The following is a 23,298-nucleotide window of genomic DNA, read 5'->3' as shown; positions in this document are numbered from 1 at the left end:
CTCATGATGGAACCTCATGATGAGGTTTCAAAATATACAGAAGATGATGCTGCGGATCCCCAGCTCCCCTCCTCGCATTTTGGAATTGCCCAATTTAAATGCCACTCGCTCCGTAATACATTAAAAAAACGTTCCCTAGTTAAATTTCCTACCACTGTTAATTTGACTAAATTGGCTATACGATTAACAGTTATAAATAAATAAAATTGCTAATAAAACATGCAATATAAATGGCATAGCTAGACATCCCAAACTACTCGATTGGGATTACAAACATCAGCATCGCCCCCCCCTTCCACCACCGCCTCCCCATAGTGTCTTGAGACTCAGTAATGCTTTTCTTGGTAAACAAGATTAATGATAATAATGATTTCCCCGTTAGTGGGCACGTGAGAAAGTGTTCTCTGGGGTGTGCGTGTTTAAAAAAAAATCACACGAAGGAATCTCAGAATTAGTTCTGTGAAATCCGCTTCCACGGACGACATTGGTTCAACATGAGGCGATGCACGGCTCCGGGAGGCTTCCAAGTGAACACTCCGTCTCATCGCACGATGCGGCTGGCACATTTGGGATTTTAAAAGTGAGAAAAGGGAAGAGAAACAGCTTTAAAAGAAAAATCTAGGTCCTCTTTGCTGCAGGCATCGGTGCACGAGGCTGAAACAAGGGCATCAGACGTAGCAATGGGGATTGAAATGAGGCTATAGCAAGAGGTTAAAATGAGAATCTGCCAACGGATATTTCCCAATTCAATTTAACCCCCATGATAAGATCAGCACGCGTGATTATCGTGGCTGTGTATATGTCCTCAATTCTCATTACAACACAATTAGGATTTACATAACATCTAAATGCAATCGGCCATGGGTATCCCGGGGGATGAGAGGTGTGCGTTTATTTATTAGCTCATAGAGAGATAAATAAAGCCAGTACATTGGCAGAGGAGAATAGTAAGATCTGGTGTCGAGGCTCGACCGGAAGCAGGCAACGTGCAAACACAAAGGGCTGTTTCGAATTGTGGGGGAGCAGTAGAGGAGAAAGGCGACTTCCAACGGAGTGAAGGTTGACTTGGAGGCTTCGATAGAAGGCCTTGGTTGCTGGAGTGTAGAGTGTGCCGCGTATGTGTGTGCGTGTGTGTAGAGGGCAGTAGAGAGGGCACAAGGTTAACACGACGTGGGAACGTGGGGTATCCATACTCGTCCTCGATGGACAACAACAACAACAACAAAACCGCTTATGTTGGACAACTCCGAAAGAACAAACCCGTTGGAGACCGATCGCATGTGGACACTTGCATCCGTTGCGGGATCTGGTAGAAGGGAAGGGAGGAGCGGCGAAGTTAGTGCGCAGGAAATCAGCAGCTTTGGCCACGATCACCTGAGTTGTTGAACCCGAGTGCCTCTCCAGCCATCCACAAGTAGGGCTGAACGATGAATCGATTTCAAATCGAAATCACAATTTGAAACAATGCGATTAGCAAATAGCAAAGGCTGCGATTTTTTTACGATTTGAAATGTCCTATTAATTTTATTATTGGAATTGTTTCATTTTATTATTATTATAACTTGAATTTATTTAACTTAACAATTGTTCTATCTTTGATTGTTCTATTTCAATTAAAACATTTTAATAAATACATGTTGGAAGCAATTCTTATCTTTTAAGTTCTCATCCTTGCATTAGAATATTTCGAGCAATTCATATTTTGATGGTATCATGTGGTAATGCTCCATCACACGTTTTAAATCTATTACACAGTGCATATTGAACTGAAGCTTGACTTTTAAAAATGTAATCGTAAATCAAATCGCAATCCAAATATCTGCCAGAAAAATCGCACTTAGATATTTTCCCAAAATCCTATTCTTAGGTTTTTTCGGTAAAGTCACGTAGGTAAAAAAATAAAATTAATAAAAGTTAAATAAAAATAAAATAAATATCACGACGTTTCGGAGGCAACACAAGCTTCCGAAGCTTCCGAAGCTTGTGTTGCCTCCGAACCGTAAAATAAAAGTAAAATAAAAATCACGACGTTTCGGAGGCACCACAAGTAAAATAAAAATCACGACGTTTCGGAGGCAACACAAGCTTCGAAGCTTGTGTTGCCTCCGAAACGTCGTGATTTTTATTTTATTTTTATTTTACTTTTATTAATTTACATTTTTTACCTACGTGACTTTACCGAAAAAACCTAAGAAAATGAATCCTTGCAGTCACGAAAGCTTCAAATCTAGAATTTCCAAAATCGTTCAGCCCTATCCACAAGTAGCTACTTCTGAATGAGGCGGGAGACACTGCCGTTCATTAGGCGCGGGGGGAGGGGGTCCTAGACCCCCTTTGGGGGGGGGGGGCGGGGCTCCTAGGCCCCCTGTGGAATCGCACCAACTTGGGCAGCGGCGCTCGCCTCAACATCCACGAGCCCCCCCCCCACCGCGTCCGCCCGCCCCCCACAGTTCGTCCGCGATGCTCGATTATAATCAAACCCCATCAGTATTCAGCCAGGGTGGGTTATAAACGAGTGAGGAGTGAGTGCGTCCGTGTGTGCGTCCCTCGGGCAACGACTGGTGGGGTTTTTGTTTCCAGCAGCTGTTGTGTTTGATTAAAGCTGTGATTGGCTGTGACCAGTGGCCCCCCACCTCACTCCCCCCCACCCCCACCCATCACCCATCATCATCTTTGCCCCCCCCCCAATCCTCCGCCGCTGTTTGTTCCCTCTTTGCCGTCTCTCTCTCTCTCCCTCTCCGTGTTTGTATCCCGACGAGTTACCTCCGCCCATTTGCTGGGCTCCCTTTGTTCGGGCCCTGACAGTCGTTTAACTTAATTGCGGAATTATTCACAATGGACGGAATTGCCGAGGGAGCTGGTGTGTGTGTGCACGTGTGCATGGTCTCTCTCTCTCTCTATTCCGTGGGAATTACTCGGCCGATAGGAATATACATTTTCAAATATATAGATGTTGTCATCTCATCCCGAGGGGGCAAACTGTTCTGTCATTTCTATTCGTAAAAATCACTTTCTAATACCTATTTTTTTTAAATATCAAATGAATAAATTGCCGGGGATATAATCAATCGTCATCACGCGTCGTCGGCAAAAGGACGTTTGCGTCAGTCGTGTGACCTCTTGCGACGAAAACTTTGAATCCTTACACAGCCTAATAGGTTCGAGATCATCGCCACTGCGTATCCAGGACAGCCTTGAGTCGCAAGGTCTTCAAGAGGGCTCTGATTGCAGTGACCTTTGTCCAATTCCCTCATGAGTGATTTGCATATTGGAGGAAAGCAGAGTCGTGTGAGAAAACCCCTCACGAAATCTGAACGAAGACGTTAAACGCCTTCTTGCTCTACTGCCAGCACTGAAGCCCATGACAATGAAGACGATTTTACACAATGTACAAGTTCTGCATATGCGTGCATCTTGTACACACCCCGTGAGTTTACATACACACAACAAAAACAAAGATCCCCCGTATAGCCTTAACAGACCATTGGGGCAAGAGCTGAATGCCGGCAACGCACACGAGGGGGTGGGTGGTCAGCACCACGCCGGGCCGCCTTTGTCTCCCCGGTGGTGATGTTTACACACCGCAGCAGGCGCTCACCTGAGGTTGAGTCGACCTAGGGGAGGCGGTTTTCTCGTTAACATGCGTGCCCGAACGTATGTCGTCTGTCTTAAAGACATCCAGTGTGCAAGGGGCCCCTTTGCGGGCAGAATAACGGCGGGCGCCGCCAAACGCAGACGCGTGGCCGAATCGCGGCTGCCCATTTATTCCACGTTTCTCAGGGCCCACGGCCGTGATGCATTTGAAGGGTGCCAGGAAACAAATGTCGTTCTTGACGGAGCCCCGAGCTGCGATGACGACGACGATGCTGTGCGTTTCATCAAAATCTTGGCGCCACGCTAAAAAGAGCCCCTTGCGCGTGCATGATATGTAAATCGATCGTCGAAATCGCAGCACGGCAAGAGATTTATTTCGTGTTAATGTTTGAGTTGTGTTACAGCATCGTTGGTGCAAATTACATCTCGCAATCGCCGAGGATCCGCCGACAAGCTGGAAGGCGCCAACAGTTGTCCAAGCTCTGCGGTCCTCGATATATTATATTAAGGAAACCGGCGCACCCGGAGAAGAGATACGTCTGTATCTCTCATAAAGATGATACCAGTCCACACTTTGCTGTGCCGCCTTCTCATACCAAGCCCATAGCTCAGTGTTCTTCACTAATTTTCAGAGGGGGGCACCTTCGCCGATAAGACACCGTCAATGTGAGGGCCGCCACACATTTGAAACCATTAGGTTTGACAGCAGCACGATGGTGTTTTCACATTTGTGTTTTATCGGGGGCTGCACTAAAGACCAACATTGGCCCGCGGGCCTTGCAATGAAGAACACTTTCATTAGGTTATAGCACATCAGTGCCCATGGGAGGGAGCTTCTCAAAACGTGTGCTGTGATCAACCAATCCTCGCTGCCCTCCATAGCGCTGGATCACATGCCACGTGCACATCCACCAGCAACCGAGAGATGGCGACGTCTAGGGAAGGCCTTCATTCAGCAGTGGATAGATCATAGCTGCTGCTGCTGGCGATGGCAGTAGAGTATGCACATTGAGGCTTTGAACCTCTCGCGATTCAAAGGATCATCATCGTCAATGGTTTTTGCGATTCGTGCCAAGAATCATCATTACTTATTTATTGTCACATTTATAATAATGTAAGCCGCCTCTGGTGGCTGGGAGTCACGTGAGCTCTTTGTATTTATATTCTTGGTTCTAAAAATATAAAACAATAACATTTCTCACGACGTTTCGACTGCAACACAAGCAATCATTATCAGGTGTGAACTCCACAGCAAGAAATTTGAGTTGTGTATAATATCGTTGTGTACAGCATTTGTTTTTTTCTTATTTTTTGCAAGGAATGGTAAAATCAGATTTTTTTTTTTGCACATGCAATTCAATTAATGAATGTACGGGGGGCTTTAATGATAAGGATGCGTTCATCACGTGCGTATTATGCCCCTGCTCGACCTGGTTTGCGTAAATATGCATTCAGCCAGCCGCTGTCCGCGAGCGCGAACACATTCGGAATATTGCGTGGGACGGTCCCGGAAACAAAACAAAAATGTCATCAGCCCGTTCATTTGCCATCGGCGTTTAATTTTGATATTTAAATCGAATTAACCTGTAGTTGATCAGTGGAGCATCAACAATTTGTGTGCGGTGTAATATTCTCCCCGCTAGTGACGCGTGGCAAGAACTGAGACGCGAGAAATCAGAAGCCGCCGGAGAAAATTATTCAAATTAATGATGCCTCGTTTGCAAAAAAAACCAGACCGCGTTTCAGAAAGTGTTTTTTTGAATGCAATTACTTGTGGCGTGATTTCGCGTGGCGTGATTAAGCATTAAAGAACGAGACATTCGTGCTCCGGAGTTAGCGCATTTACACGCGGAGTGTGCTTTGATTTCCGTGTTTCTTTCGCTCAAACCACGTGCAGAGCCCTGTGATTTACCCCCCCACAGCCCCCCTCCGCAGCCCCCCCGCACCTCCCACGCCCCCTCCCCCCCGCACTGTGGACGGCCCCGCCTCCCACGCGCGTTCCATTTGCACGCTGCTTTTCACGTGTAAAGTGCAAGAATTAGAAAAAAGAAACAAGATTGAAAAAGCTATTGCACATGATTGGCACATGCAGCAATGAGATTTTTTGTGTGTGTACGTACGTGTGTGTGTGTATACGTGTACGTGTGTGTGTGCATTTTTTTGTTGCCGGTCCAATATCTCACCATGAAGAGCAGTCGCTGCATGGTGGCTCGGATTGTATCTCGGATTTCTGGGCCATGTCCCAATTCCCACGCGCTGCTGACTATTAAAGCCACCAGTGATGCAGAGTGTTGTTTATTTTCTGGGCATAATTCAGCACCAGTACAGTGTCACGGTGGCGAGATGTTAACTACCTCGCCTGGTATACAGGAGGTCGTGAGTTCGATCCCGACCTTGACGAATGTATATTTGGAGTTTGCGTGTCTCTCTCTCTCCCCGTGGTCGCGTGGATCATTCTCCGGTTCCTCCCTGTTTTCCCTCCACATTCAAAAACCTGCGTCTCGAGTATTTGACTGCTATACATTTCCACATGATGATAAGCCTCTTTGTTGATCTATAATTTGTGGCCGGTTCGCTTCTGAAAAATAGCTATATTGTTCTAGATTTGAAGCTTTCGTGACTGCAAGGATTCATACTCTTAGGTTTTTTCGATAAAGTCACGTAGGAAAAAAATAAAAAAATAATAGAATTACATCATAGAAATAAATAATACAAATATTATAACTAATAATAGAAATAAAATAATAAATCACGACGTTTCGGAGGCAACACAAGTCTCCGTCATCAGGTGGGACCGTCACAGCTAGATTTGCTGTATCACTGATGACGGAGACTTGTGTTGCCTCCGAAACGTCGTGATTTATTATTTTATTTCTATTATTATGCCTATTATTTTTGTTATTTAATTGTATTATTTATTTTTACCTACGTGACTTTTACCGAAAAAACCTAACAGTATAGCTATATAGCTCAGCGGGCCTTACCTGGTAAAAAAAAACATCGTTTTAGTTAACTTTTTTAGTTTAGTATTTCGTGAGGTTGATATATCGTACGTGAAAAGGTAAAGGTGCAGCCCTGCATGTGCTAGCTCACGCCGCCGCTGGCGGGAAGACTTCCACGATAGGGAGCTCTGTAGATAACCCCTCCAGACGTTTTTGAAGAGGTGGTAGTACCCACAGTTTACCCCACTACACCGCGACCTACTGATCCACTAACTGGTAGGACTATCGGGATATTACTTTGAAGCCACCTGCTAATAATCAGCAACATCAATCAAGCCTCCCCAAGGGGAGTTCTATTTTACATGGGTATGTTTATATTTTAACTACTTCACTGATATCTTCTTGGTTCTTTCGGTAAAGTCACGTAGAATGGAAATAATAAAATAATAAAAATAAAACATAACAGAGTCGGACTCTGTCTCCTCGACAGACCTGTTCTCCACCTGAGGACGGCTGCTTGCGTTGTGGCCGAAACGTCGTGAGAATTATTTTATTATGTTTTATTTTTATTATTTTATTATTTCCATTCTACGTGACTTTACCGAAAGAACCAAGAAGATGAATCCCTGCAGTCACGAAAGCTTTAAATCGAAATTTATACTTCACTGATACTGGCACAATTAGCCCAAGAAAAATAGAGAACCGAGGAACTTTGTTTGCGCTTTGTTAAATTGGCAACGAGCAGCGGTCCACCTTTGGGCATTTCCTTCTGAAAATGATTACGGACCTGAGCCCCGTCCCCCGTGGGTGGATTTATGTTGTGGTGAAGTAACTATTTGGTCTAAATTAGCCAGCGGGGCTCGCCCGCCGAGAGGACAAACGAGCCGAAGGTTTTTGTCATCAGGACAGCTCATCGGGGTTCTGCGAAGTTTCCCACAGGTGGCAGAGTGGACGTGGAATTTGAATGTTTTTTTTTTCATTCTACCAGCAGGATTGCGTTTGCTGCAGGGTGCCACAGTGTTAAAATATTTTCCTCTTAGCAAGAAGCACCTGGGTTCGAATCCTGAATCGGCTGCCTTTATTCCTGGCATTCGTATTTTCACCACCTGCATATTGTACTTGTTTTTTCTGGGATTTGTAGGTTTCCTCTCACGGCTAAAATCACACTGTAGTTGGTGCTTGCCAAACATCCCGATGCAGGATCCTCGTGGGAAATAAAACGTTATTATATTTGCGTGAATTTTCAGGAGTTGCTTTCGTTTCTTGTTGTTGATCTTAGTGTTTGGGTTTCGTGACGTTAAATATATGTTTTTTCATACCATATTCTTATTTATTTATAAACAATAACATTTATCTTGCTTCCCGCAAGAGGCTGGATAAAGGTCAGCATTAAATATTCAGCAATGTAATTTGGAAGGCCAAAAAATTAATCATTCACGGCAAGGTGACTGATTTTCTGTTGCCGCGGCGCCGCTCGTTCTCCTGATTACCTCTCATCGTGCGATTTGAAAGGCTACGGTCACATCCTGAACGGTGGACACGCTTCATCTCGGTCTCACCAATCCACCGCAAGATGCCAAGGTTCTTTTATGTGCCAGCTGTCCGGCATTTCACGGGCCAAACTCAAGATTTGACGCCACAATCCCCCCCCCCCCCTGCGTGCTTGCTTCGCGTCCACCCCGCGTGTGATGTGTGCGTCACTCTGTCCTACCTTTCCCTCCGCATTTAGGAAACATGCATTGAGATTATTTAAACTATTTTGCTGCTAAAAATTTACACGCGATAAGGCTACTTTGTGGACCTAAAATTTGTGGCAAGGTCGCCTCCGATAAATAAGTTAATACCTCAGTGGGCTTTACCTGGTAGGATACAAAAAAATAATTTAGTTGTATTTGTATATGTTTAAGTTATTTGTACGGGTAGGAACCTCCTGGTTACACCAGCCCACAGGGGATTATGGTGTCCGTCCGTCCGTCGTGCAGGGAGGGGCTGGGTGGGGAGGGAGGGGCTGGGTGGGGAGGGGAGGGTGGGGAGGGGCTGGGTGGGGTGGGTGGGGAGGGGCTGGGTGGGGATGGTGGGGAGGGCCTGGGTGGGGAGGGTGGGGGTGGGTGGTTGGTGGGAAGGGTGGGGCTGGGTGTGGAGGGGCTGGGTGGGGAAGGTGGGGAATGGCAGGGGGAGAGTGGGGCTGGGTGGGGGGTGGGAGGGGTGGGACTGGGTGGGGAGGGGCTGGTCACCCCGTGGTGCCCTTATAAAACTCAACGTTTAACCTACTCACGCCGACTTGTGTTCCCGCCCTCACAGTCGGCCATATTTGCGGAATACACCACGCCGCCATTGACCCTGGCCATTGACCGAGCAACTCAACGTTCCTACCAGCTCCTTCCGCAGGAATGTGTTTTAACTTTCCTATATGTTACACTCCTATCGTGTTCTTATATTGTTTGTTGTAACGGTCAGACCCGCCCTACTTGACATCTGTGAAAGAGCTTCATAGCTCATCAGATTCCTCCTCCAGTATAAATACAGATTCTGATTCTGATAGGACTGACTGCACACGTATTACCCAGAGTTCTCAAGGCATCGGTGGAAGCAGTGCCAGAAGCAGGGTTTAGAAATTAAAAGAGAGAGTGGACCGGCAGAGTGGGTGACATGCACAAGGCACACACCGGCACGAGGCAGAGAGAGAGAGGAAAAGAGAGTTCGAAAAGGAATGACGGAGAGAATAAGGTAGGATAATTGTCGTTTGCAAGCACTGTTATCATTGATTGCATTATCACGCGCTGTCCCACACATAGCGTGCAGAGGTGCACCAGACGCTCAACACTCCAACAGGTGAATGTAGATTGTAATTAGCACAGACATCGCCCTCTATTGTGTTTGTGCGCAAGTTGGCAACTGCCTCGCATACATTGCGTTAATTTAATTTATTATTATTATGTTATCTTTAGACGTGACTTAACCGAAAGAACCAAATAATAATTCCTGCAGTCACGAAAGTTCTAAAATTAAGATTGAACCACTTCTACGGGGAAGTTTTAAGCTTATCTTTTTTCCCTCTCTCTGGCGACTTGTTTTCTCTGCCTGTGTCCTCTTTAGAATGTTCACACTTAAATTCTAACTTAGCAATATTTGAAATACGTAATCAACCAGGCTATGCGTTAATTGTGTGTTGACCGACCCTCTGTGTTGTATTACATTACATTTCGATATTTTACTAGGTTATTTAATTTTAGTGTGTCCTTCTCCTGATTTTCAGGCTTACTTGCCGTGTCATCGTACTTGCAGCACCACGTCTGTTGACCACTCATTGATATGCTAATTTTTTCTCTAACCCCCCTCCCTCTCTCTGCCTCCGCCCCCCTCTGTCTATTTAAGGCCACCCCACAGAGACGATCACCCCTCTCTGTTACCTGTGTTGCTCTCGCTATGTATCTTGGTGATATCTGTCTGCTAATATGTCTGTCTATAGTTTTCTGGTTAGATTTTATGTCGCTATTTCATTATACCTGATGATGATTGCTTGTGTTGCAATCGAAACGTCGTATTCTATTATTTAATTTAATTTATTATTTTATCTTTAGACGTGACTTAACCGAAAGAACCAAATAATAATTCCTGCAGTCACGAAAGTTCTAAAATTAAGATTCATGACGACCGTTTGTGTTACACGTGGGGAGTGCTCGCTGCGCTACGAACCCGGCGACCCGAGTTCAATTCAAGCTCACGGCAAACAACAGTGACGATTATCTGAACCGGTTCTGTCACCCCCCCTCCCCCCCCAGGTCAATTTTGCCTTAAAATGAGTACCTGGTGCGGTGTGTAAACATCGCCACTCGGGATACAAAGGCGGTCGGGGATGGTGCTGGCCACCCACTCCCTCGTGTGCCGTGCTAGCCTTCATAGATGGTCGCTAACAGCAGAAACAAGCTAAGAGTATAACAGCACTTGCCCCAAACCGTCCGTTCAGACTGCACGGGGTGATCTTGGTCTTGTTTATATTTCTTGGTCACTGATTTTATCCGTGTCATTCGTCTAGACAGAACAAATGTTCGCGGTTACTATGGTCGCGGATCGTGTTCATGTTAGTAATTGGCAGTGATTTATTCAAATATTATCGTGTCCAGGTGGCTCTTGAAAACCAATCGACAGAAGCGTGGAGGTCGCAAATGAGGTTAGCGAGAAGGTGTTACGTGGAGGTGCCGGTTAGTTTGATCTCAGGTTAATTGTTATCTCAGGTTAGTTTTAATCTCAGGTTAGTTTTATCGCCGGTTAGTTTAATCGCCGGTTAGTTTAATCGCCGGTTAGTTTAATCGCCGGTTAGTTTAATCTCAGGTTAGTTTAATCGCCGGTTAGTTTAATCGCCGGTTAGTTTAATCGCCGGTTAGTTTAATCTCAGGTTAGTTTAATCGCCGGTTAGTTTAATCGCCGGTTAGTTTAATCTCAGGTTAGTTTAATCTCAGGTTAGTTTAATCTCAGGTTAGTTTAATCGCCGGTTAGTTTAATCTCAGGTTAGTTTAATCGACTGCCCCACCGAGTACCGCGTGCGCTCCACGTTGCGGCCACAAACCTCACGTTGGGGCAGAAGTGAGAACAGGGAGAGCAGCAGCTGTTCAAGGCCATTGGGTCCTGCTCTGATTGGTTTGAACCTGGAGCATTAAACCACCCGCCACCACGCCCACCCCCAAGCGAGCGAAATGGTGAAGGATTGGAAGCTGGAACGGGAGAGATATAAAAGGGGGGGGGGGGGGGTGATGGATTGCGGGTGCTTCACGGTGTGCTGGTTTATGAATTTCTGGTGCCCATCCGAAACGAGGTGGCGCCTGGCTTGGAACTACGAGGGCCACGCTGAGAGATACCACGAACCCGCAGGGGTTGGAAATTATTGTGGTGCTTTTCCTGCTGGTCACCTTTGACAAAAGTGATCAATCACTTTGGGGAGGGGGGTGTGGGGGGAAGATTCGTCGATACTTCTCTGTAAGGTTGAGTGAATCGGTGAGAAACCGTCACTTCCGGTGTGTCGGCTCTTCTGACAGGTAGCTGAGCGATAGGTCGCAGTCAGAAGCTTCCGAGTTCAAATCCTGGCTGGGGAATTGGGCTCAGCCCCCCATCATCATCATCCCTCCTGGGTCAATAAAAAATGAGTACCGCTTTTGCGAGGAAGTCAGCAGTGGTCGCCATATGGACAGGCTCGACCCCCGCCATAGGAATGTGGAATTTCCTACGCTAGTTCAGCAGAAGGCAATATAAGTGTGCATTGAAATGTGTCGTGAAAGAATTGCGTGCCGTGAATGTGACCTGTGAGTAAGATGCATTGAGAATAATTTTAGGGCTCGTAAATCTGGTGGTATTTTTTTATGTTGTCTTTTGAAAACGCGTCCGTTTTCTAGTCGGTTGCAGTGAGTGAACGTTATGGATTTTTTCCGAGCAAGTCGGTTGATAAAGTGCCAGCATTATCATTCTGCCTCGGTGCCGTGCTTCCAAATATCGTTTTATAATTCATGTGAATATATTTTACGAAATGTAAACAGCATATGGCTCATTATGAGAAGGCCTTGTTTTTCTTGCTTGGGACGTTGAGCATCACGTGTTTATCGAGGCTGATTTTAATGAATCGTGACTCATGGCATGTAAAACCGATAGGCCACATGTTCTCTGTGCATTCTCAAGCAGATGCGATGGTAATTGTCATCCCATACCACTACACATGATAATTACTACTCAAACGTCGTCAGACATTGTCAAATCAATGCTGGATGCGGACCTTCCCAGTAAAATAACCGGCCAAGTACGTGCGCACGGAATTATTTCATCCCTACATTTCCTTGGTGGACCGTGCTCCATCAGACTTAGACGGGGGGACTCATAGCGGGAATTCTGAAGGGGTCACATGAAATGTGATTTTTTTAATATTTCAAAAAATATATATTTTTCCAGTGTTATGACAAGGTTACCCGGAGAGGGGAGGTTCCTGGAGAACTATAAATAATTCGGAGATTGTTTTAAAAAAGATTAACGGAGAAATTGGTGAAAAACCAATTGGCAGAGGTTGACATATATAAATAAATAACCAAAACTCGCATTGAAGTGCCCACACGTTCGGGACACGGCAGCGATGGTTCACTCAGCGCATCGCTCACCCGCACCCCCGTGTCTCGTGGGGTGCACGGTGCCGAGTTTTATTTATTCTGGCAGCTTCAGTTCGGGACTGAGGATGAATCCGTAATTCACGGTCAGAAAAACATTTTTAGTACTAACGCTTCCACGTGTTTTAAAGGAGTGAATCCCCACTCCGAACGTTGACAATCCTGGAATGTGACCTTTATTAAAGGGGGGTGCGGGGAGGGGGGCATACAGAAAGGACATTACACAATGTTATCAAACTTTAAACAAATGTAAGCAGCCAAATCCCTGAACTTTGAAGAAAAGCCACCACTCGTAGTATTCAATATTTGAACTATAATCATTTGAAACTATGAATCTAAAATATTTCAATTTTTGCCAGGTAAGATCCCACTGAGGTATGACAGCTCTTTTTCAGAAGCGACCTGGCCACAATCGATAGCTCGACGAAGTGGCTCATCATGAGGACATTTATAGCAGCCCAAATACTCTAAATGCACGTTAATTCTAAATGTGGAGAAAAAAACCGAGGACCCGGAGAAAAATCGACGCGACCACGGGGAGATAGAGACACCGCAAACTCCAAATGTACAGCAGGCGTCAGGGTCGGGATCGAACCCACGACCTCCTGTATACCAGGCGAGGTAGTTAACATCTCGCCAACATGATGATGAGAGAGAGAGACACCGCAAAATCCAAATATACAGCAGGTATCAGGGTCGGAATTGAACCCACGACCTCCTGTATACCGGACGAAAAACGGAGCTAGCCCTTAATCGGTGGGGGGGGGGGGCTTATACCCCTCTAGCCCCCACCCCACCTCCCGGGGGAGCTATGGGGGCAAAATGTTGTTACACTCCAGTGATAGTTGTGCATAATTCGCAGTGCCTCTCGGTGAGTATTCTAAACGACGCTGATGTTACAATCGTCACGAGCTGCCCATGTGGTCATTACTTACGGACGTCGCTGCAAACACATTAGTTGAGTGGTTACGACATTGAGGAATGTCTGAATAAGCGTTTGCCTTTCCGTTGATGCGAAAAATGCAACTATGGTTCCGCCTAGTTTTCCTTTTGCAATGAATAAGTTGGCAAATCGATTTCAAAGTAAAATACGCACTATTCAGCTGTTTTCGGTGTTGTGCCTACCGCGCGGTGCTCGGTGTGACGTCCGACGTTTCGCTCCACGTTTTGGGAGCTTAATTTAGCGACTGGATTTAGTCGCTCGCATTCTCCCTCGACGATGTCGGCGGCGTTGCCCGGACGGCCCCTCGCCGCTGCCTTTTATTTGGACCCTGAGCTCAGCTCTATCACGTCGGGTCCGCCAGCCAAAATGTCGTCCCTGCTTCGTCTGGAAGGAAACCAGAGTAGCCGCAGAAAAGTGACCACCATGCCTATGGGGGGGGAGGGGATAGCACTCTGTCTAAAGGTCCGCAAACAGTCCCACTTGCTGCACTCCCATATCCTGAACTGTATTGTTTATTTTTCTCACGTGAGAGAGGGGAGGTCTGCCGATTATGCCAAAACAATTGTTTCTCAAAATAATTTGTCGTCTGTTTTCCGGTCACGAATGCTTGACTCTGGCTTCTTGGCCTGGTTGACTTTCAATTTTAAGGACCTTTCAAAATAATAGGGAACAACAAACAAAAATCCATCTCCATATTGCATGCTTTACGACTTTTTCATTAAGGCGAACATTGCACGCGGCCCTCCGCTTCGCCCAGATCGTTTGCAAGGGGCTGGCTCGTTCTCCGCTCCTCTGTTTTTCTGTTTTCCACGGCCCGGGGGCCTCTGGTGGCGGCCTCATTCCTCTGTTACAGTCCCACCCAATCAAACATTCCATTCACATCATGACCTTTGCTGACAGATGGAAAAACATTTTTGGGAAGTGTTTACTTTTCTTCACGTGAAATATTAATGGCGCATAGCCTGCGTGTGTGTGTTTCAGAGGGAGGGGAGCGGTAGTGTAGCGTTTCGCGCACTGCGCTACGAACCCGGTGACCCAAGTTCGATTCACGCTCACGGCCAACACTAGTGATGATTATTTGAACCGGTCCTGGACCCCCCCCCTAGGTAAACTCAGCCTCAAATGAGTACCTGGTGCGATGTGTAAACATCGCCACTGGGGAGACAAAGGCGACCGGGCGTGGTGCTTGCCACCCACCCCCTCCTGTGACGTGCTGGCCTTCATAGGTGCTCGCTAACAGCGTTTACCCCAACAATCTGTTCAGGCTATACGGGGGATCTTGGTCTTTTGTCAGAGGGAGGGAAGGAGGGAGGGAAGGAGGGAGGGAGGGAGGGAAGGTAGGGAGGGAAGGAGGGAGGGAAGGAGGGAGGGAAGGAGGGAGGAGAGACAGCCAAAGGAGTAGCGGTGGCTGTGAAACCAGAATCTGTGCCGGCCACTTGAAATGTTTTCATGCCGAGCAGCTGTCAGTGCCTTGCAATATTTTCACGAGTGTTTTGTGTGTCGGAGTATCTGGAGAAATCCCATGCAAGCGAGGGGGGAACACACTATCCCCTACAGATGGAACAGGGTCGAGTCAATATTATATGTACCGCATTCTCCCGGCGAGCCAGGAGAGTACGGCACCTCCTCAACGCCAACGGGAAAGGAGTTTCACAACTTCTGTTGCGTTGATCCACCAACCGTCACGCTCCCTCCACAGTGCTGGGTTACAGCAGTGCAGTGCTGGGTTACAGCAGTGCATCGCCACGAGTTTGGGAATTTCACGCATGTCTCTACGTGATCCATCAATCCTTTCCATCAGGGCGCTGGATCACAGGTGTGCAACATCCGTGCTTAATAATGCATTTTGGCAGCGCTTTGGTTTTCCCCCCTTATTCTTCTTCATGGAACAGAGGACAGCGGAATTAGTTTTGGCCCTCTACATTCTGGGTCACCGAGTGGCATCATAACAAGGCCGTCCCTGGGCCCCTCCAGGCTGCCACTGCAGTAAATGCCATCTGTCTCCGTGTGCACGTCAGCAGTTCAGGTGTCTCCAGGGAGGGCGCGGTTTGGGAAAGCAGAGAGCCGTTGTCACATCACAGCGTCGTAATAAACACACACACACCCCTGGATCTCCGCCACGGTTTGAAATGCTGTACCATCGAATGCACGTTATGTCATCCTTGCAACTCAATGGCGGTCTTTGCCGACTTTCTATCGGCTTTAACCTCGCACGGACAAAAAAAAGTATCGGAAAAGACGATTTCGCGAAAACACTGTTATATTTGCATTTGGCACCTTTAAACACCTCTCAGGATAAAAAACAACAACTTTTATCCCTAAAGTTAAAAAAGTAAAGATGTTCAAAGGTATAGCACACCGATGTTGGGTGGCTGTTAAACATGTTCGAGCTGAATTTTGATTTAAAGCTTTCGTGACTGCAGGGATTCATATTCTTGATTATTTCGGTAAAGTCACGTAGAAGGGAAATAATAAAATAATACAAATATAAAACAATAAAAATTCTCACGACGTTTCGACTGCAATACAAGCAATCATCATCACAACCTGATCACACCTGATGATGATGATTGCTTGTGTTGCAGTCGAAACGTCGTGAGAAATTTTATTGTTTTATGTTTGTATTATTTTATTATTTCCCTTCTACTTGACTTTACCGAAAGAACCAAGAACATGTTCGAGCTGCTCGTGTCAAATGTCCGCATTTCTATCTCCTTCTCGGACATGGTTAGAAATCACATTGGTCTCAGTTTCTCACTCAGTTGTTCGCTCATGACCAGCCTGACGGTGTACAGGGCGATACACTCCGCTGCTGGCCTGTCCAGCCCAATTTGACATTGTCGTAGTAGTCGCTGTGCATCGGCAGCAGCCATACAAAAAGAAGAAAAAGGCTCATCTTCTTGGTTCTTTCGGTAAAGTCACGTAGAAGGGAAATAATACAAATAATATAAATAAAACATAATCAAATACAATTCTCACGACGTTTCAGCCACAACGCAAGCAGCCGTCCTCAGGTGAAGAACAGGTCTGTCGGAAAGACAGCGTCTGAATGGCTGCAGTCACGAAAGCTTTAAATCGAAATTCAAGAAAAAGGCTGTCTACAGATTTACATGCATGCAATGTGTGTACTTGCGTGTGGTTTCGAGCTTAATACTCAGTTTTTATTACGTGACAATTCCCGTAGCCACTCTTGAATTCATGTCTTCGTTTTCGTATTTGTAAACAATCTCATCGTTGTTTTTTTTTTGTTCAAGTGAGAGGTGGGAAAGAGATGGCAGATGGCAGCACCACTGCAGTGGATCGTTGAATGTGTCTCCGTGGAGCTGTTAATTTCACTCCCTTATACGCACCGTGGATTTTCTCGGTCGACTCAACTTTCCTTCCACACGGAGGCGAACACTGATTCATGGAATTGGCAAAAACATCCCGCGATGACTCAAACGATCATTTTGAGCCGCGTTCTTTATTCCGCGTCACGTGCTTACCGTATGACTTCGCATCAAATCAGGGCCCCGTGTTGCAAAGGAGGATGGTTACTTGCCCGTCAAATCGGCGGCTTTTGTTCACGCCGCAAGCTTGAATCTGCGTGTCAAAACCGGTTTAGGGCGTTGCTTGTCTTGAATCAATGCTGCTGAAATGACGCACTCCCAGAAAGGCCGTGCAGCTGATGGGTTGCGTCGTGGGCACTTTTGTATTTGTTTACTGGAGAGACGGATACATGAATGCGAGACACAGTGTGTGCTTATTTATTTTATTATGTAGATTCTCCACAACGACACTAATTATTATTTTGAGTCCCAAAAATATCAACGGAAGCGGTGACACAGTGCTTTTTGTTATGCGTGTTGAGCTTGTTTTGCACCGTACGTGGCCAACCGTGATAATTAATTAGATGTGCGGGGGAAGGACGAATCGTAGGTGCGGGGTAAATGTTGCCCTAGCACACCACGTTTTGAACATACGGGCCAGAGTTTGATTCTCACACATGGCTTCTACCCCCCCCCCCTACTTCCCACCAAATTTACCAAAAATAAACTGACGACCGACATGGTGAAGTATGGTCAAAACAATGCCTACGACAAACATAGAAGTGAATTGGCACAGGTCTGTGATTCCGTGTTATTGTCAATTTAAAAAATATATGTATCTAAATAAATCTTAAACAATAACCTACTGATCCATATATGAAATCATAGCAATCTCGTTAAATCAATATGTACAAAGGCAAAATATCAGGACTGAAATTGCAGAAGGGCCGATAGAGAGTTCTAGAGAGCATTTCGAGATAGTATTTGGCCTACTCTTCCATTCTGACCAGACCCCTGGGAAGTGAGCACCGACATGTATTCTCCTTTGCTTTGTGATAAACCTGTTTGGCGTTTTTACGTGTCGATTCTTTTTACGTGTCCTTTTTCTATCGTGTTTTATTGTTGTTCACACTTGTGAACCCCACAGCCCCAATTGTTTTAACCCACAGAGGGCTTCCGACTGCGAAGCCCTCTGGTGGACAAAGCGTGGGGGAGAGCGAGCGAGGAGAGCGAGAGAGAGAGCCAGAACGCACACAACACGGCAACACAGAGGAAAATCAACGAAATGGGACAGGGCCCAAGTGGTGGGGATTTAAAGCCCTCTTATTGACTGACCGTGTACGGAAGCCCTTTCTCCAAATTAAAACGCTGCACCTGTCGCCGTAAGTTTAGAAGGCAGCAGCCCGCCTCGTTTTGACGGGGTGGGTAAAAAAAACGCTTTGAATGCCAGCAGTTGTTCGCTGTCCTTGAACTTTGTTGATTCCTTCTGAGAGCCGATAGAGGGGGGGTGGGGCACGTGCCACAGTAGCGAGATGTTAACTACCACACCTGGTCAGGATCGTGTGTTCGATCTCGACCCTGACCCCTGTATGTTAGGAGTTTGTGTGTGTCTCTCCGTGGTCGCGTGGATTTTTATTCCGGGTCCTCCGGTTTTCCCCCTCCACATTTAGAATGGACGTGCGTTCAGCGCATTTGGCTGCTATAGATTTCCACGTGATGAGCCACTTCGTTGAGCTGTCATTTGCGGCCAGGTCACTTCTGAAAAAGAGCTAAATAGCTCAAGCGGGCCCTACCTGGTAAAACTAAAATAATGTTTAATACGAGGGAGTAGATCTGTAAATATTCATCCCCACACCAGCCGGTGATGCTATGAGTTGTCATGATTCGGGGTCACGAGCAGACACAACAAAATATGTTTCTTCGTCTCACGTTTACCGTAAAATTTCTATTATTTTTCCTGTATATTCTTTTGTTCTACCTAATTTGTGCAGTTTGGTCCAAGCCATGTTCAACACAGCAAAATACAAAGCAGTAGATCTGTAACAACACCCCACCGCTGCCTGTGATTCAGTGGATTGTCATGATTTCGGGACACATTTATAGTCAATAGTTATTTTTGTCGCGGGTTTTCAATCCCGCTCGTGTTGTGTCTCATGTTTTTTAAATCTCCCCTTTCTAATTTTGTTTCCCCCATTAACCCAAATGTAACACGAGCCTATCATTATCATATTTTTGTGCATAAATAGCCAATCGTCCGAGCCTGCATGCGCGATTTTATACCGTGTGTTGTCAGCGTAAGAATCAATTAAAACCGACGAATCGACGCGCCGTTGCATGCCGACGAGACATAATGTCAGACTCCGCGCTACTCTGCATTCGGCAGAGCCACCACTTTGCGGGTCACATTTTGTATTTGAAGGCAGTGTCAGCAACCCTCAAGGCCTTTTTTAAGGATGTGGATTCTGCCGCTCATTGATTTTGGCGCATTAGTGATTTAACGTGGTGCACGTTTGAAGCTATTACCTGCACGCTCATTAAATGTCGGATTTCCGCCGCTCGCGGACGAGGTTCATGCCGGCGTGAGCGATGATCTTTAAATCTTCAATTAGGGCTCGAGACAAGTTCTCCGCACGAACGTGGACGGAGAAGAGCGATCTACGTGCCAACGGTTTTGGGGGGGCAAAGGAGGTGGGGGGGGGTCGATGCGCGTGGTGAAGGGTGGGGCTGGGGGTGGGGTATGGGCGGTCTCCGTTTTAGCTTCTCCGTGTTGCTCTTGGCTCTGCTTGCGGCAGAGGAGCGAGCGAGGGAGCGAGTGCCCAGAAGCGGCGCTGCCTTGAGATGCGAGGGCGCCTGCCGTGCGCTTGTATCGAAGACCCGTCACGGGGGGGAGGGGGGGGGGAGGTCACCGGGTCGTCCGCCTACGCTCTCGCCAGAGAACGCGTGGGCCCCGTGACGACGCCGGGAACCAAATGAGTGGTGAATGAACCCCACGGCAACTCTAACTCCCCGGGTCAGACAAGTGGGGTGTGATCGGCTCTCATCCGCGAGTCCTATCATCTGCGTTTAACACGTATGCTTTCGCGACCAACATCATCCATAATAGTTGTTTTTGTTAGGTTAGAGCGCTTTCCGTGCGCATCCCGTGTTGCCGCTTGTTACTCTACCGCGCTGGTCCGTACGACGGTACTCTACCGCGCTGGTCCGTACGAGTCGGTGAGGGATGAAGGGTCCAAATGGGATAGCTTCATTATACCTCTACATGCTGAAACGTATCTTTCGTCAGACGCTCCACTTGCAATTAAAAAAAACTAAAATAAAAAAAAGTACAAAGAAAAAAGTAATCATCTGACTGCAATTGTCTGACAGCGGGTGCACTGCTCGCTGGCAGAGGGTTCTGAATGTAAAGTCTTTCATGTTGTGATGACAGCAAGACAGCGGGTGCACTGCTCGCTGGCAGAGGGTTCTGAATGTAAAGTCTTTCATGTTGTGATGACAGCAAGAACACAATTGTAAAATACTATTTGTGGAAAAAGAAAAATAATTGTGAATAAAGAATGAGAAGGACATTGCACTTGCTGTTGGGTCTCTGCTGTGCTCAGCTGGAGTTTTGTAGAAACCCTGGGGTGGAGGAGGATGAGAAGTCCTAGTGATCGGTTTTGGGGTCAGGCTGAGCGTGGGGAATGTGTTGACTTTTGTGTCAGGGCGACTGTCACGTGGTGAAACGCGACCCGACCTGACCTGACCTGGCAGCGCCTTCACGATGCGTCCCGCGTACTTGCAGCGAACAATTCCGGAGCAATGCTGTTGTACGGAGAACAACAAAAAGAGCGAATAAAACTCAACTCACTCGTCAACAATCCTGCTTGAACCCTTTCTCGTTCCGAGACGAGTACAGGTTGCAGGGTGGGTCCCCCGTTCACCACCGAATCACGTAACACGCGAGCTGTTCAGCTTTAATCTTATTTAGAGAGGCGTAGCACGGTTTTTTCTAAAAGACATTGTGCTCACCGCAGAGAACTGTAGCGACATGACTCGCAAGGCCTTGTGGGAACCTTGGTGCCGATAAAGTTATATTTTAGCTTTTCTTCTGGTTCCCTTCCAATGACGCACGTGTAAGATGATGTACGTGTCCGATGACGTAGGTGTACGTCATCGGACGTGTAGATCATCGGAACGGCAAAGGGTGAGGGATAAGGTTACATATAATAGGCGACGTTTCGGGCAATGGCCCCTTCTTCACAGCGTTGCGTAAAAATTTTAATTTTAGCAGAACAATAGAGGTGCTGCAAAATTCGAAGCGAGTGTTTTCAAAAGGGAAGTCAAACGTTTAAATATGTGTGCCTCTGCGTGTGTGATTTTTCATCTTTTTCCCATAATAAGATACGCAATTCACTTTAATATTTGAATGTCTGTTTAGTATTTTAGAGAATAATGGCAATTACACTGCAGTTATGTTATATATATATAAAATGTCGAGGGCATCATTACCAAAAGCTCCAGATTGCCCCTCGTGAAGATGAGCAAAACCGCACTGCTTTTAAGAACAAATAAATCGGGGAGAAAATGCAATCTTTGAATGCAAAATGTGTCTACGGGAATGGCATCATCTACAGATGGAGACTGCCGTGCTCTTACCACAGCCAATATTATCATCACAGCACACACTGTAATACGAGCCTGTAAAATTGGCAAAAACTGCAGCTTAACTGCCACTATTTCTCAGACGAGTGCGCGTGTGTGCAAATCGGCGCTCATCATTGCACGCTGAGCTCAGGGCTTGTTTTCTCCCAACGCATTTGGCTGTCCTCCTCCGACCGCGGCAAAGGCCGTCATATTCGGCTGCAATGCCATCTGGGGATGGATGAATAAATACATTTCCGCCCGTCATGACGCCACCGTGATGTGACAGAACGCGTGTGGTGCCACGGCCGCCGTTGCCCGTCAAGAGGTTGGCAACACGGCGGCGCGCGGACCGTCACCGAGTGCGACGTGCCAGAACTGCCACCGGTTGGAACTTGGTCCGCGTACAGCCTTGCCCGTGAGCGTCACCGCTCAGGGCCCTGCCAGCGATTGATAACGCGCCACGCGGACCGCCGTTGAGCGTCACGTGGCGAAAGCGTCGAGTCGTACCCACGCGACGGAGGCGCATGGGGCGAGTTCGGTCTGACTGCAGCCTTCCCCTGTGGCTTTACGGTGGCAGCCGACGCTGCAGTGAGCAGAGTCGAGCGCCCACCCGCGCTACGCCACTGGCTGTGGTCGCTTGGTTTGACGCGGCGGTCGCTGCGAAGTCGCCTGCGTTTGGTGCGGTGATGGGAAGGGTTGCGGTTCCGCCCGTGTGCTTCCCTAGGTTCTGAGCGCAGCCAAGAGGGCAGGCCTGGGGGCCTTAGGCGCTGTCTGCTGGGCATCTTTGCTTGCGCTGCAGCTAAAGGATCACCCGCCGCCAAGCCAAGCAAGTCATCCTCCAACCCTCGCAGTCGCTCTCTCTCTCTCTCTCTCGTCTGTTACTGCGTGCCCTCTCATACACGTCATCGGTCATGATCTACAGCTGGATGAAGACCTCCACGAGTTATCACGGTCACTCACGGTCATGCGGGGCAGCAATCAGTCGAGCTCCCGCACACGAGCTGATTTCCTCACTCCATCCCAGAAGAATTCTCTTCTCACCCTCCTTTGGCTTCCAGTCCATCAGTTGACTCACCAACCCTTCTCGTGGCGCGTCCCACCCAAGCCCACTTTACCTCGCCTGGTATTCAGGAGGTCGTGGGTTCGATCTCAACCCTGATGCCTTCTGTATATTTGGAGTTTGCATGTTCTCTCTCTCCACGTGATCAGCTACTCCGTTGAGTTATATAGCTCAGTGGGCCTTACCTGGTAAAATAAAAAAGTTTAGTTTTACTTTTCTTAACAGTCAATACAATGTCTGTAACTTGCGTGCGTTCTCAACCTTTTGTATTTCTTATGTTGTCTCTGTTTCTCACAATCAGTGTCTCACGTTGTCTCTCGTACCCACGCGATGTGTGCTTTTTCGGTTTTGAAATGTTCTCTCCCGCCGGAGATACTGATTACACACTTTTTCTGGCATAAGGTATTCCAACGGTTTTAAGGTAATTTTGGGGTCTGATTCCAAATCTGGCATCAGTTTTGTCTATCACATCAGGTTTTTGAGATATCAAATATTGCATTTTCAAGAAAAACTGCAGAAGAAAAATATTAAATAAATATGGATATCTACATATAAACACACTATCCTAAAAATACAGCACCATATTTTAACACTAAAGCAGTCACTGACTCGCAACAACTTGCAATAATAAGTGACAGAGTTAATTTCGGGTAAAATCAATTAAAATGGGATATAAAAATTTGAT

General features: G+C 46.9%; 1 protein-coding gene across 3 annotated transcripts in view; it reads left to right on the top strand.

Annotated features, from left to right (window-relative positions):
• LOC144931474 (A-type potassium channel modulatory protein KCNIP2-like) overlaps positions 1-23,298 on the top strand; it is a 159,685-nt gene that overhangs the window by 111,736 nt on the left and 24,651 nt on the right. Inside the window, exon 2 of one of the 3 annotated variants that reach the window (XM_078855319.1) lies at positions 22,278-22,379. The exons of the other annotated variants lie outside the window; for them this stretch is intronic. Coding sequence (XP_078711445.1) covers positions 22,278-22,379 — 102 coding nt within the window. The remainder of the gene's footprint in view (positions 1-22,277; positions 22,380-23,298) is intronic. 3 annotated transcript variants of the gene reach the window in all.

The sequence above is a fragment of the Lampetra fluviatilis genome, chromosome 4, assembly GCF_964198595.1.
Source record: "Lampetra fluviatilis chromosome 4, kcLamFluv1.1, whole genome shotgun sequence".
NCBI classification, from domain to species: Eukaryota; Metazoa; Chordata; class Hyperoartia; order Petromyzontiformes; family Petromyzontidae; genus Lampetra; species Lampetra fluviatilis.
This window is presented reverse-complemented; position numbering and strand designations above follow the sequence as displayed.